Source organism: Astatotilapia calliptera, chromosome 10 (assembly GCF_900246225.1).
Source record: "Astatotilapia calliptera chromosome 10, fAstCal1.2, whole genome shotgun sequence".
In the NCBI taxonomy this organism is placed as follows: domain Eukaryota; kingdom Metazoa; phylum Chordata; class Actinopteri; order Cichliformes; family Cichlidae; genus Astatotilapia; species Astatotilapia calliptera.
Genome location: NC_039311.1, coordinates 12,005,911 through 12,019,957, shown reverse-complemented (window position 1 = coordinate 12,019,957; position 14,047 = coordinate 12,005,911). Strand labels below are relative to the sequence as shown.

The following is a 14,047-nucleotide window of genomic DNA, read 5'->3' as shown; positions in this document are numbered from 1 at the left end:
TTCATAGTTTTATTTTTGAGATACACCAATTTTTATATACTGCAGGAAAAACGAAAAACAATCCTATGATGCAAATTTGCAAAGAAAACAGCATGTGCATCAAAATAAACTATTTTAAGCAGTGTTCTAAGCATCCCAGCAACTATTCAGAAAAGCATAAAGTCAAACATGACTTATAAAAACACCAGTATAGGCTTTTAAGGCCTACAAGTAAAAAACTACATTTTCCGCGAAAATGACGTCACTCCCGGTTTCGGGCAGGTAATGGAGGACATGTGATTGTTCCGCTGACGTCTGTTTCAATGTGGGAAGTGTTACGAATAGCTGATCGGATCGGCAAAGTGTGTTTCTGGAATATTATGTTTTTGTTCCTGCAAGCGCTTTTTATGCAATATTTGCAAAGCTATAAGTGGAAGGAAACCATGACCTAGGACAAGCTGATGGCATAAGATGTAAGTACAACTCCTCCGGTTTCATATGCAAAAAAAAATTATTGCGCTAGCTTACGCAGTTCCGGTTCTACAGGGATTTAAAAATAGTTACGCAAAACGGAGCGTGCTGCTCTGATCGGCTTTAAAGGGTTAAAAGGAAAAAGCTGAAAATTTAAATAGTTAAAAGTTGAACTGTGACTAGTTGGTTTTTGAATTATATGATTTATTTATTAGATTTTATGTGGAGAGAATAAATAAAAGTATATTTATGGTGGCCCCTAGAGATAAAGCGCATACAAACTCCAAAACACGTAAAAACTCCAAAACATGTAAAAACACAACAGAAGTGCTCCAGGATGCCAGGCCCAGTGTTGAGCTTTTGTTACCTAGAGGCTACACAAGCCAGCAAGTACCAACAACCGGATTTGGTGTGTGGTAGTAACAGGTAAATTAACTTTTTTTTTAAATTATTTGAATATATATGAGTGCTTGTGTATAAATACACAAACAATACACATATGCTTTCAATTGTGTAATTTAAGTGATCTAGGTAGCTCTGTTTTGAAGTTCAGTTAACACTAGAAATGTGTTTTGGAGTTTGTACATGCTTTGCCTCTAGGGTCCACTGTATATATTTATATATAAACATATATAAATAAAACGACTTTTTTTTACATTAGTAATTCCTTTTGTGCATAATTTTATATTATTGTTAATAATAAATTAATTAAAGCAACAAAACAACCTGAAGAGCCGGTTCGGAGCCGAAAGAGCCGGCTCTTTTTAGTGAGCCGAACCAAAAGAGCCGGTTCTCTAAAAAGAGCCAGAAATCCCATCACTACAGTGAAGGAGTTAAGGGAGGATGCTGTTAAGTGCAGAGCTCAAACAGATGCGTAGAAAGTGCATTCAAAGCACAGCCTCCCTGTAATGGTATCACAAACAACTCTAACACAGTACATTCAGTAGTTTTGGAGTAGTGTTGCTACACTCACCAAAATTGCTACTGCTATTCTTATTATTAGTAGTAATACACCTTACTTATGTTGAAAAAGACACACAGTTTTAACGTTGGCCCCTTTATGTGTGTGACATGCATTTTCATGACACAAAAAAATGTACACTCCTTCATTACTAATTGTACACATCATTCACCACTTCGATGGTTTCTCTTTTATCTCGATACTGTTCTGTGAGAGAACCAGGAAAACAAGTGGTTCTACTGGATTCCACTTAACGTTCAAATATTTTCTGTCTAAGCAGCAATACTTTTATTTGTAATTTTATTGTATCTTTATTTTGAACATGTTTAAATAGACAAACAAGCAAATCAAAACTAAAGGAAAACAAAACAATAATAATTATAAATAACTTACATGTTCAAAAAGGAGTAGGAAAAAGCATAAGCTTATTTAATCCCACCACCTTTCCACAATTTAGTAACTAATAGTCAACACTTTTTCTTCCTGTCCATGCACTACCCATCATAAATTCTTCCTTACAATTTGTTACATGTATTTGCTTTTATAACGTGAGTAACACGTCAAAAGATATACAAATTTACAGATATATATACTTATACTTGTGCACCCACACACACACATCCATCCCTATTGTGAAACTTTACAAACTGAAGTAAGGAAACTGGAAAAGTAAAAAAGAATGACACAGTTACAAAAAAAAGTTAAACATTTTCATGGCATCTCTACAGGTTTTGAGTTAGCCTCAGTGAAAGAAAGCGAATACTCTTACATTTAAAAACCTGAAAAGTAAATGGACCAGTTCTTATATACTGGCTTCTGCTCTACCTGAGCACTCAAAGGACTTTATACAATATGTTTATTCACACATAAAGTACTTCCTGTCTAACACTCACACTCCAATGAACACATTGGAAATAACTCAGGGTTCAGTATCTTGCCCAAGGATGCTTTCGGCATGCAAACTGGAACAGCCAGCAATTCAACCACCAACCTGCTGTTTACCCTATGAACCAGTCATAACAAGAACTAAAAACCGCATTAATTTCTTTTGCACACAGAGTCCCCTGTACACCCACAGACCAAAATGTGAATATTTCAGTTTATTAAAATGTAAAGTAAACATCAAATAATGAGGTTAAGCTTTTCTCTGTGCCCTTTTATTTTCACTGGAGAGAATGGGCATTTCGGTTTAAGGATTTTCAATGTAAATATTATTAAAAAGGTCTGATGAGACAGTAGATTAAATTCTAACAACTCTGAGATCTGGTCCCGCTTGATTCCTAGAAGCCTACCAACTGGAACAGTATGCTTGTGAAAGAAAGTCTTTGTTGTGGGTGAAACAATACTACAAGCTTTTTATATTTGAAAAAAAAAACTTTTGTGGTTAATGATATGCAGGTTTTCAGTTGTCTACTTTTTTTCAAAGGCTATTGTTCAGTGATGGGCAATTAATTTTCCCATGGGACCACATGAGAAACTGGGACTGTTGTGGAGGGTCTCACCAATAAGTGTATAAAGAGATTACATTAATATTGAGCAGAATTGAGTTCAGTTTAATCCCCTGCTATAGCCATTAGTAGGAAAGAAAACAGCATCAAGTACTAACCTGCAGGGTTCATTTAAATACCTTTAAGCTGTCAGGCAGGTTATAAAAGCCTATTTTTAATTTGCTTCTTAGCAAAGACTGAAAATCTCACTAGAAAACATCTCTGGAATGTGACCTCTCACACTCAGAAAAATCGAAACCACAAAACAGTGCTGCCCCTCTTATCACCCAGCCTATCCGCTTGCTCAATGAGCCTGTGTAGCATCATCCAGGTGCGGCACTTCAAAACTAACAGGGGAGGGGGGCGGGATCTGAAACTGCAGGGGGTGGGGGCTCTGGTGGAGGTATTTCTGCCATCTTATTTGCGTGTCACAGAGACCCGGAGGAGGACCGGCACTGATCTGCTCTGACACAAACAGGTGAGAACACAATACGGCACAAAAATGGACTTCACACCCCTGTTCGTGGCCTGTGTGAGGAAGGCCTCATTACCAAATCTGAATTGCTTTCCTTTTCTATGAATAATGAATTTGACCTGCTTAATTGGGGCTGGCACATCTCCAGAAAGATTCATCACAAGAGATTAAAGCACTAAGCACAGGTCAAAATGTTAACAGGCGCTTGAAGAGAATACAGAACAGATGCGCAATATGACAAGATGCAGAGAGACTGGGGAGAGCACGAGATACATTTGTTAATAGTGTTTACAAGCAGATTAGATTTTTGCACAAGTTTTATTGTGGAATGTCTTCTGGTATGCTCAAATGGTTTTATTCAGATAATAATAACTGTCCACATGTGTTAATAACAAAGCGTAAATGCTTCAATATCACTTTATCATGGTGGATGAGTTTTTTGTGTATAGGAATACAGCTTTACAGGTTGCGAAAGGGGGTGAGTTGGGAATGAGTGTAGAGTATGACAGATAAAACGTACAGAAAGTTTATCATCAAATATTTCCTCAGGTTGAACATCTGAGAAAACATCAGCAGCATGTCAAAAGGTGAGTATTTGATAAGATTAAACATGGAAGAAAAAACTATTTCTTGGTATGCAGTACTGATAAAAGTGTGTGTGTGTTGTAGATATTAACAGAAGCCAGGTGCTTCAAAACATCAGGGTGCGGTCTACATTAAAAAAGGACGGCAGCTGGATCCAAAGATCAAATGATGCCAAGAAAGAACAAGACACAGCGGGGTACTCACAGTGATTGAGATGCAACTTCAAAAATTGCGTTTTAAAATTTTGTTTTTTTTAATTGAAAGGGATAATTGAAGCTGTCCTGTCTCAGTGTCACAGCAACCTCTTCTGTGTTGCAGAACGAACACAGATGTGGAAACTAAACCTATTCCAGCTAGGAGTTCACAAGTCCGGTTGGCAGCCAGGAGATTTGAGTGAGTGCTGCAAAATTATTTTAAAAAAGAAAAAACACTTTTGAATGTAAACGTTGCTCAGGCACACCGGATTTAACTGACAAATACACAGAAATGGTAAAACAAACAAACAAAAAAAACAACAACTTTCATTTCTAAGGTTTCAAGCATCCGCACATATGAAAAATAATAGTCTAGTCCTTACCATGGCTTGGTAAATATAACTTCAGATGAACTTTAAAACTTCACATATTACAATATGTTTTTTTTTTTAAAGACAACAACAAAGCAAAAATGCAGAAGTAGTGTGTGAAGAACTAAGTACAGCCTTATCACCAAATTCGCCCTAAGGTGCTTAGAGAAATCAAATCAGAGTCTATAGGCCTCAGTTAGCATGCAAAATGTTAAAATTTGTGACAGTGCAACCAGGAAAAGACTGAACAACAGAAGTGGAGATGTCTGACCATAGTGTGTAGTTTCATGTTTGGTAAAACACCCCCCAAAACAAACAAACAACAACAAAAAAAATGCACAAACATTTTATAGCAACTCTTAGGCATGTTGGTGGACGGGTGATGATTTGGGCTGGTTTTGCAGCCACATGAAGTGGGCACCTTGATATCACTAACTTGACCATGATGAACTCCTCTGTATACCAAAGTATTCTTAGAGTCAAATGTGAGGGCATCTGTCTGACAGCTACAGCTTGTCCAAAACTGGTTCTTTCAACGGGACAATGAATCCAATCACATCAGCAACTCTATAACAGAATGGCTGAAAAAGAAAAAAGGCAACAAGTTAAAGAAAAGTGGACCAAAATTCCTCCGCAATGATGTGGCAGATTGATAAAGTCATACAGGAAGCTATTCAAGTTATTGTTGCTAAAGGTGGTTCTACCAGCTACTCAGTCACTGGTTGTTCTTTTCACACACTCCTTCTGCATTTTGGCTTAGTTTGTTTTTTTTAAACCGTGTAATACGTCACGCATTGTTGTTCGTCTGAGGTTGTATTTCAGAAACTTTAAGAGCATGATTTACTTTCAATATGCCCTCATATGTAAACCTCAGAACTGACAGAGGCCATAAATTTTTACCATGACTGTAAATCTATTTTTTTTAAAAGAAAAATAATGTAAAACTTAAATATTAGACCCATGTGTATGGCACCACACAGTGTGGTGGCAGTTCTGCAAGTTAAACTCAAATTGTCCTTCGACTGTGCTGTGTCATTGAATCATAACTAAAAATATTCCAGGCTTCAGGCACAAATCACCATCTGTGATATTAACATACAGTACAAAAACATTAACTTAGCCCTGGGCATCTGTACCGCATCCATAAAACTCTAAAGTACACTGCAGTGTGACCTACACTTAAGCTGGTTGATCAAACGTTAATCTTACTGGGGTGCTTCCCTGTAGGACACATGCGTATTTTTTCCTTGAATACTGTAGCAAAAGCTTTCTAGGGAACAACTTAACATATGAGATTGTTAATTATATGGTATGTGACAAATGTTTTTCCAGCTTTGTTAAAAAAAAAAGGTTAATGTTAATATTAATACCCCTGTGCATTAAAATTATGATTTTGATATAGGCATCCAATAATTATAGTCATATACAGAGTTATTTTATACAGGTAATAGAACAGAAAGATGTTCTTCTGCTTGGTTGCACAATATTTCTACTAAATAAAGGATACGTCAGCCTTAGCTGCCCGACTATTGTCGGCAAATGTATCAATTGCACTGACATTACATCACTCAGCCTGAACATGTACATAACACAGACACACACACACACTCAACTATGGCTACAGCAAAATTTTGTAAATTATTAAGGTTATGGACAAATTTTTGCTTCAAACACATTTAAAAATATCTTTATTCTAGATGTCTGACTTTTCCCCCTGAGATCACGTAGGGTTCATTCTTCCAGGTGAACAGAAAGAAGCAAATTATTTAAAAAGGTCTTGGGTTTACTTTTATATCAGTTTCTGTGTTCACAATTATTCAGGATACTTATGTTCACAGGCCACTTTATTATGTACACCTTGCTTGTACTGGGTTGGACCCCTTTTCCTCCAGAACTGTCTTAATTATTCATACCATAGATTCAACAACATGCTGGAAACCTTCCTGAGATTATGATCTACATTAACATGATAGCACAGTGCTGCCATGTGATTGGCTGACTTGATATATGCATTAATGAGAAGCTAAACAGGCGTACCTAACAAAGAGGCCAGTAGATGTAAGTAAAGGAACAACAGAATCACATGTACAATTTTAAACTATTTAGGGAAAAAAAGACAACAACCGTTGGAACCAAAAATGGACATATTTTCTTTGACCTCCAAAGAAAACCATGACAACAGCAGTAGGTGTATCATATTCTACAGCTGCATCATCTGTTGATGACACATCCTTCAATAAATGGTTCCAACTTCCACTCAAAATCAGTCTGGTAGTTAAGAGGCTTGATTGTGCTTCAGAGACATCTTGCACAGCATAAAGTGTAGTTATCAGACGTCTACAACAGATAACATATGAAAATGTGCCCAAGCTTTAAATCCATTCTTTTATCCGTTCCAGTGTGTTTGAGATAATCGAGTGAATTTGTCACATTACTTAGATACATAAAACAAATGACAGAGTGAAGCACCGGTGTTATATCTGTGCAGAACTGCTCGGGCAACTCACACCTCACAGCCTCCCCTCCCTCACTTGCTGTCAGAGACCACTAAACTGAAATCATGCCCCTTACCAATGATGGTTAGCTTCGCTACCTGACTGGCCAGCAATACCAAAAAAAGATGGCACTGAATATCTACAAATGTCCTTTTGCTCACAATCCCCTAGGCTGAAGCAACTTGTGAGTGCTTTGCAAGTGTTTTTCTTTTATGGGTCACTTAATTTAAATGGCTTGCCATCCAATAATTCACAAGAAGATGGAAGCATTTATGAAGAGAAATTACAGATTTTTGTTAAGCAGAAATATTTCCTCTATTTTTCTTTTAATATCCTTTTGAAAATCATGTTCACCTTGGGACTCCCAACCCATTGAAAACCACAGTTGTGCATCATTCAAACATTATTACCAGATAACTAAAACTGAGCTCATTGTTGAGTAGTAATTAATAACAATGCAAGCCTTCCTCAAACAGGGCTCTCTGCAGGGAGGCAGCAGGAGGTGGTTCACTATATTAAAAAAACAGGACTGTAATTAATTCAGTATTTTGAAAGACAGAACGAGCCTGTGTTCATTTCTGCTTTGCTCAATTATGCAGTCAATCACACTTTCATTTTTATAGCGATGAATTAGGAAGACGGCCCAGCATCTGTGAGGTCTCCTACAGTGTGCACTCCCGGCACTGGTGTTGACAAGGAGGGTGCAGCTATCTGGCCAGGGTGGTGGGCTGATATCATGTGTCTGTCACAGATGGTGAAGGGGTTCAGTGGGTAGATCCCAGATTTCCTAAAGCCTTCCTTCACAATTCTCACACCTTCCTCCTCCTTTGCTACCTGATATGTTCCTTTGAAAACCCCTGAGAACTCCTTTTTGCTAACTGCAAAGTGGGTGTCAGTAGTGTAGCCGTCGCCTAGGAATGAAGCAAAGTGCTGCTTGAGGACCACAAAGAGACCGTCATTGAGTGGCTGGAGGATGTGGGAGCAATGAGGTGGGAGGCACAGAAGAATGACATCCTCCTTACGAGCTGTTTCCACCACCTCCAGGTTCACGGGTGACTTGTGGCCATCGAAAATCAGCAGCAGTGGACGCTCCTTTGGTGCGTGCACGAGAAAATGTTTGAGGAACCATTTCTTAAAGAGGTCTGAATTGATACATCCCGAGTCTGACCACCCGTATAGGGCATTCGGTGGTCCTTGTGTCTTGTAGCATACTCCCCCTGGATAGGCCTTTGAGTAGATTATAAATGGGGGGATGTCCTCTCCAACCGCATTAAAGCAAGCCAAGACGGAGACATGGTCCCTGGAGCCTGGCGCTGGCTTGTAGCCTAGACCGACAGATTTGGGGAGAGTCACCCTCTTCCTACTCAGCTGAAAGTCTGTGTCATTGCAGTTGAAAATTTGGTGAGGCTTGTCTATGAGCTCATGAGCATCTACAACAGTCCTCAGGAGGTGAAAAAACTGATCTACTGCTTCCTTTCTCACTGACACAGTCCTCCCACGGACAACATTGTCTGCTGGCTGAATAGTGATGTTTTTCTCTTGTCTCTTTCTAAAATTGAGCCACCATGTCTGGCCCAGTTTGGAAAATGCCACCCTCCGGTGTTGCCGCTTATAAATTGACGATGCGAAGGACACCAGCTGCTGCTTTGTAAGTGGGAATCCATGCCTGGACATGTATAAGGAGAACTCGACCAACAACTCCTCATCAGCAGATGTTATAAGCTGAGCCGGGCCGCTACGGCTCCCAGGGGTCACCCGTCCACTGACTCTGTCCCCCAGTGAAGATTTAGGGACTCCAAACTCCTTGGCGGCTTGTCTCACTGTGCACCTGCCTGACTTGACCTCTATCAGTGCACGCTCCATGGCGTCCTCTGTCCACCTCTTCTTTTTCTTCCTCCCGATTTTATCAAGGTGATTTCTCGATGGCATTTTTCCCCCTAAGGCAACACAAGAAAATACTGAGATGAACCATACAAGTAAAAATCCGACAGCCACAAAGTGGCCTGGCTAAGCACCAAAAAGAATCACAAATCACATTGACATTGGTATAAGCTTACTAATTAAACACATTTTTACTTTACCAGAAATAATTGCTTTGTACTTTGTGTAGTTGGAGTTTATTGCAGTCCTTCAGCGCTCATGACAACCAGATATAAAAGGCTCGAGTTTGTTAGTCACCTATAAAGCTGACTTTATTAAACAGGTAATGCATTTTTAGATCTCTAAGCTCACTTCAATAAGAATAAAAGATCTTGCTATTTTTGTTGTTTTTTTGCTTAAAAGGGGCCCAAAGCGATGTTTAGAGCCTGCACTAATGTATTGAAATAACAAGGAACAGAATGCCATTTAAGATTTTATTTTTTTAACCGGGCCTAAAATAATATTTATGCTATATTTTGTTTTGAAAAACACTGTATCAGTGTTAAGTAACCTGATAGGCTTATGTCAAGTTTCTTTCAAAACCTGGTGGAAAGCATCGGGAAGTAACATTTTTGGAGGCACCTCATTTAGCTCTAAAAATGATACAGCAGGCCACATGAATTTTCTATTAACTACTATTATGTTTTTTTTTATTAAAAGTAAAAGTCGTAAAATACGAAGCGACTTACTCGTCTCGGACCGTGCTGGTATTATTTTTGATGTAAAACAGCAGACGTAAGGACTGTGGTGCTATTTTGAGACGATACTACACTTGAAAACAGCCCACCTGGGTAGTGTTGATTCCACAGTGGCCACTGATATGTCTGCTAGTTACAGAGAATTAAAATAATGCTGCTACATTTGACTATCGCCGTTAACTTTTCCGCTTAGCAATATGCTACTACTTTACGAAGCCGGGGAAAAGCGGAACAAGACCGGAAGTATTTCCACGACGCTTTCAAAATAGAGGTATCAAGAAAATAAGAGCCCAAGCCTATGGAGACGCTGACCACTGACCAAATCAATAAATTGCACTACAGTGCCCTTGTAATGATAATCAGCTAGGCAGCATTGTTGTGAAAAAAAATATTTTTCTCCCTTCTTGATTTATTTATTTTATTTTTTGTACATATTTGTCACACTTTCATGTTTCAGAACAACAAACAAATTTTAATATTAGACAAGGATAACCTGAGTAAATACAAAAACAGTTTTTAAATGATCCTTTCCTCTATTAAGGGGGAAAAAATGTCCAACACTACCTGGTCTTATGTGAAAAGTAATTGCCCTCTCGTTGTGCCACCCCTGGCAGCAGGAACTGAAGCGTTTGTGATACTGCAGTTCTTTTAATTTAGCCACACTGAAGGGCTGAACAGTCTAATAGAGAACATGCCAAAATATCTCAATTGGATGTAAGTCCCACTTTGTCTAGGCCACTTTAAAACCTTTCCAAAAGGGCTTGCTGGTGTATTTCACTTCTTATCCGTACCTTGTATATTTGTGCTGCTACATAAAGCATAATGCTTACATCATTGTTCCATTAATTTATCACACCACCACCACTGTTGATGTCTTGATGATTTGGTGTTCTTTTATGAATATATTAGAATTTATTCACGTATCTATCTATCTATCTATCTATCTATCTATCTATCTATCTATCTATCTATCTATCTATCTATCTATCTATCTATCTATCTGTCTGTCTGTCTGTCTGTCTGTCTGTCTGTCTGTCTGTCTGTCTGTCTGTCTGTCTGTCTGTCTGTCTGTCTGTCTGTCTGTCTGTCTGTCTTTCTTTCCCAGATTATCCCAGCAAACACTGTTATGTTCTCCTTATTTGGAGTAAAACCAGAGACACTGCTATGAAGAGGCCTCATGAAGCTTAGCTTCCCCAAAGTGTTCTTACCAACACTAACCCAGCAAACACTGTTATGTTGTCCTTATTTGGATGTTCCAAAATTAAAAGTTGTGCTGATGTCTTAGCCATCTGCTGTACCTTTCGCCCTTTCGGCCTTTTACACATCTGTTCCCTGGGTCTGATGGTTCAAAGTCCATAAACATTTTCTATCAAGTCAGATTTTTTTTTAACAGAAATAATAGAAATGCACTAAAAAGATAGACAAATGTGTGTATACTCGCTGTTTTAGATGACCGCAATTGACACAAGTCATAAACCTTCTGAATTAATAGTTCAGTTCACACACTCATGAATGACAAACACCACATGTTTTGCTGTCACTTGTTAAGCTGCAAAGGGACCATTACCTCACAGTTTGTTGTGTATACAGCATATTCTTCTGTATCAAGAGGCTTTGCTCCTGCGGGAAAAGTTAGATTTTAGTTTGTGTGTCTCTCATTTATTACCAGCCTCAGCCACCACTTCACTGCAACGTGTCTGGTGATATTTACACCATTAATAAACATTGTGTTGACATTTAAGGCCTTATTTGTTACCTTTGTTTCATCAATCACTGACTTCACATGCTCAGAATGCTCATCCTTCAATGCAGGTTGCACTCTTCATACAAATTTTTTTTAATGTAAGTTATGGATGAACGTTGTTTATATAAGAGATTCTGAAACTCCCAGAATACTGCTGACGCTGTATTCATTAAGCAAGCACTATATATGATAGCTAATGATGTACATTTATATTATTGCTCACTAGAGACATCAGTCACTACTCTAATGTGGAGCATTTGGCTTAGACTTTATTTCTGAGCCAACATAGTTAGAAGGTGATGAAATCTCTTATTGGTTCTGAAGAAGCAATTAAGAAAATATAAGGCTTTCTCTTTTCTCTTCTTATTCGTACCTTGTAGAGCAATAGATCCTCCACCAAGTTCTCCTCTTCAAAAGGCAGAGGTCATTTCATCTGAAGGGTATGTTGGTGCTGAATGTAAATTAAACTGTGCAAAACCTGAGCAAATATTTACTGCTTCTCTGCAAATCTACATATTTCAAGCTTAATCTCAGTTAAATCTGAACATTTAAACCAAATACTCAGTGCTTTATTTGTCTGTTTTAGGAATTCAGCTAATCAGGCAAGTGCTGAAAATATTTCAGCTCCGAAAGACACTCGGCCTGAAGGCTCAACAGTGAAGATAGAGTTAGTATACGAGACTATAACTGGAAGTGTTAAATTCAAAGATGCTGAGTGTTTGTTATTTTGCTTACAAATCAAATTTTTTGTTGCAAAGTGGGGAAGAAGTAACACTCTCTTTTACAGGCCTCAACCCCCCACAAAAGCACCTATTCAAAATATTAATGCACAGCCAGAAAAGACATTTACTGAAGCAACTGCAGAAAACACGGAACAACATGCTGATGCACCAGCTGACACCTGTCACAATGAGGATAAGGCCTCCGCAGATGCTGATGTGAAAAATCCCCCTGCAGAAATCTCTGCTGCGGAAGGCACAGTGAGAGAGAGTAGTGAGAGTAAAAGCACCGCTGGAGTCTCTGGAGAATCTGTAATCAAAACAGAACCGCCAAATACAACTAATTTAGAGCACGCAGGAGTAAACATGTATGGACCACCTGCTTTGGCAACATCGGGAAAAGAAGCTTCTCTCCAAGGCGGTGTGGAAACACCCGCTGTAAGTGATGCAACACCAGAAGAAGAAACTGCTCTACAACACAGCACCATATCAGTCACCGACACTCTGCCTGCACCATCTAGTCAATCCGATGCTGACACTGCCAAGGGTGTGGAGTTTAAAGTCGAGTGTGCACCACCCTCTGAGCCGGTTTTTAAAAGCGGAACTGAAGAGGCGGTTGAGCGCGAAGATGAAGGCACTGTTGTTGAACAAAGTTTTGATCCAACACCTAAGACAGCAGCAGACTGTGACAAAGAGTTGAACATTGAAGATGCCCTTGACCAAGTAGCTGCTTCAGATGCAGAAGGTGTTTTGGATAACACAGAGCACGCAGCTATTAGACTGACTGATGCTTCAGATGTGGAGACGGCCAAGGCTGAAGCTGTTCCTAAACCTGTGGAAGATCCAAGACAACCCCACTCTGAGGACTTCAAACCAAACCAAAAGTGTGATGATAGCCATATGTGAGTGTTTTTATTTAAAAAAAATAAAGGAACAGTAGAGTATTCAGTGTTGTTCGCATATTTTTATTTGAGCACTAAAATCATCCTCATTGTTTGTGACTGTTTTTGTAGTTCTGATGTGTCTCAAAAGCCTGCAGAGGACGTAAACTCAACAAAAACTCTGAATAAGCCCATGTAAGTTTCTCACTCTTACTGTACATAGTTATACAACACTCAAAAAATATCTATCCCTAAAATGTTGACATTAAGTAATTTGATTACATGTAAATTTTCCAAGTGGTTTAGTTACATACATTAAATGTAAAACGGTAATTTAATGGACTCTGGTCATGATTGTTATACATTCAGCATATCTTCCTTAATTGATGAAGTATTTGAATAAATTCACTTTTGATTTCATATATTTCAGTTACATTTAGTCAAAATTATTGCTTTGTGTTTATGAGAGCCAAGAATGGTTTTTTTTTTAGTGTACATAAGTGTAAAAATGAATAAGGTTCATAACCTTTGCTTTGTTTTTTAACCACCTGCTTCAGTCATGGCAAATCTCCTTGTTACTTCTGCAACCAAATCATTAATGGAAATGTCAAGATCATGTTCAGTGAGCCCTCGATAAACTGCCACCCAGACTGTTTAAAGGTTTGTTATGTTTTCTTTTGTAAAAATGCTGTATATCTGTGTTTTTATGATATCCTTTCACTATCTCTCGTACATGAAATTAACACTGAGTATGCTTTTGCAGTGTGGGGTTTGTGCTAGGGCCCTTGGAGATATGCTGACCCCCATGTTTTTGAAGGACCAAGTGATCCAGTGTGGAGTGTGTTTTTCAAAAGCGGTTAAGAAATGATGCCTATCTGGGACAAATATGTTTCCAGAAAATAGTCCAAGCATACCTTGATGAATGTGCTGTCCATTATTTCCCATAACTTCCCTATCGACTTCTTCTTTCTTTCTTTTTCTGTCACAACTGTATCCAGTAAAAGGGCAGTATATTGTTATGATTAATGATTCTGCAATGAAAAGGATAAATTAAAAATACAGCAAAA

The 14,047-nt window shown here is 38.5% G+C and overlaps 2 protein-coding genes across 4 annotated transcripts; one reads left to right on the top strand and one right to left on the bottom strand.

Moving 5' to 3' along the window:
- The first annotated feature begins 3,239 nt into the window (after positions 1 to 3,239).
- Positions 3,240 to 14,047, top strand: LOC113030475 (uncharacterized). Of its 2 annotated transcripts, none has more exons than XM_026181972.1 (9): positions 3,240 to 3,960; positions 4,043 to 4,154; positions 4,277 to 4,351; positions 11,761 to 11,820; positions 11,967 to 12,047; positions 12,168 to 13,001; positions 13,113 to 13,175; positions 13,538 to 13,640; positions 13,744 to 14,047. In XM_026181972.1, the coding sequence occupies exons 1-9, from the start codon at positions 3,951 to 3,953 to the stop codon at positions 13,846 to 13,848; spliced, it is 1,443 nt and encodes a 480-aa protein (XP_026037757.1). In that variant the 5' UTR covers positions 3,240 to 3,950; the 3' UTR covers positions 13,849 to 14,047. The 2 variants fall into 2 exon arrangements, with proteins under 2 accessions (XP_026037757.1, XP_026037756.1); XM_026181971.1 differs by having other exon boundaries at positions 3,240 to 3,376; positions 3,923 to 3,960; positions 13,538 to 13,811.
- LOC113030476 (tigger transposable element-derived protein 6-like) lies at positions 6,289 to 9,881 on the bottom strand. Of its 2 annotated transcripts, none has more exons than XM_026181973.1 (2): positions 9,628 to 9,881; positions 6,289 to 8,955 (listed from the first exon to the last, which is right to left on the bottom strand). In XM_026181973.1, the coding sequence occupies exon 2, from the start codon at positions 8,945 to 8,947 to the stop codon at positions 7,649 to 7,651; it is 1,299 nt and encodes a 432-aa protein (XP_026037758.1). In that variant the 5' UTR covers positions 8,948 to 8,955; positions 9,628 to 9,881; the 3' UTR covers positions 6,289 to 7,648. The 2 variants fall into 2 exon arrangements, with proteins under 2 accessions (XP_026037758.1, XP_026037759.1); XM_026181974.1 differs by having other exon boundaries at positions 9,726 to 9,881.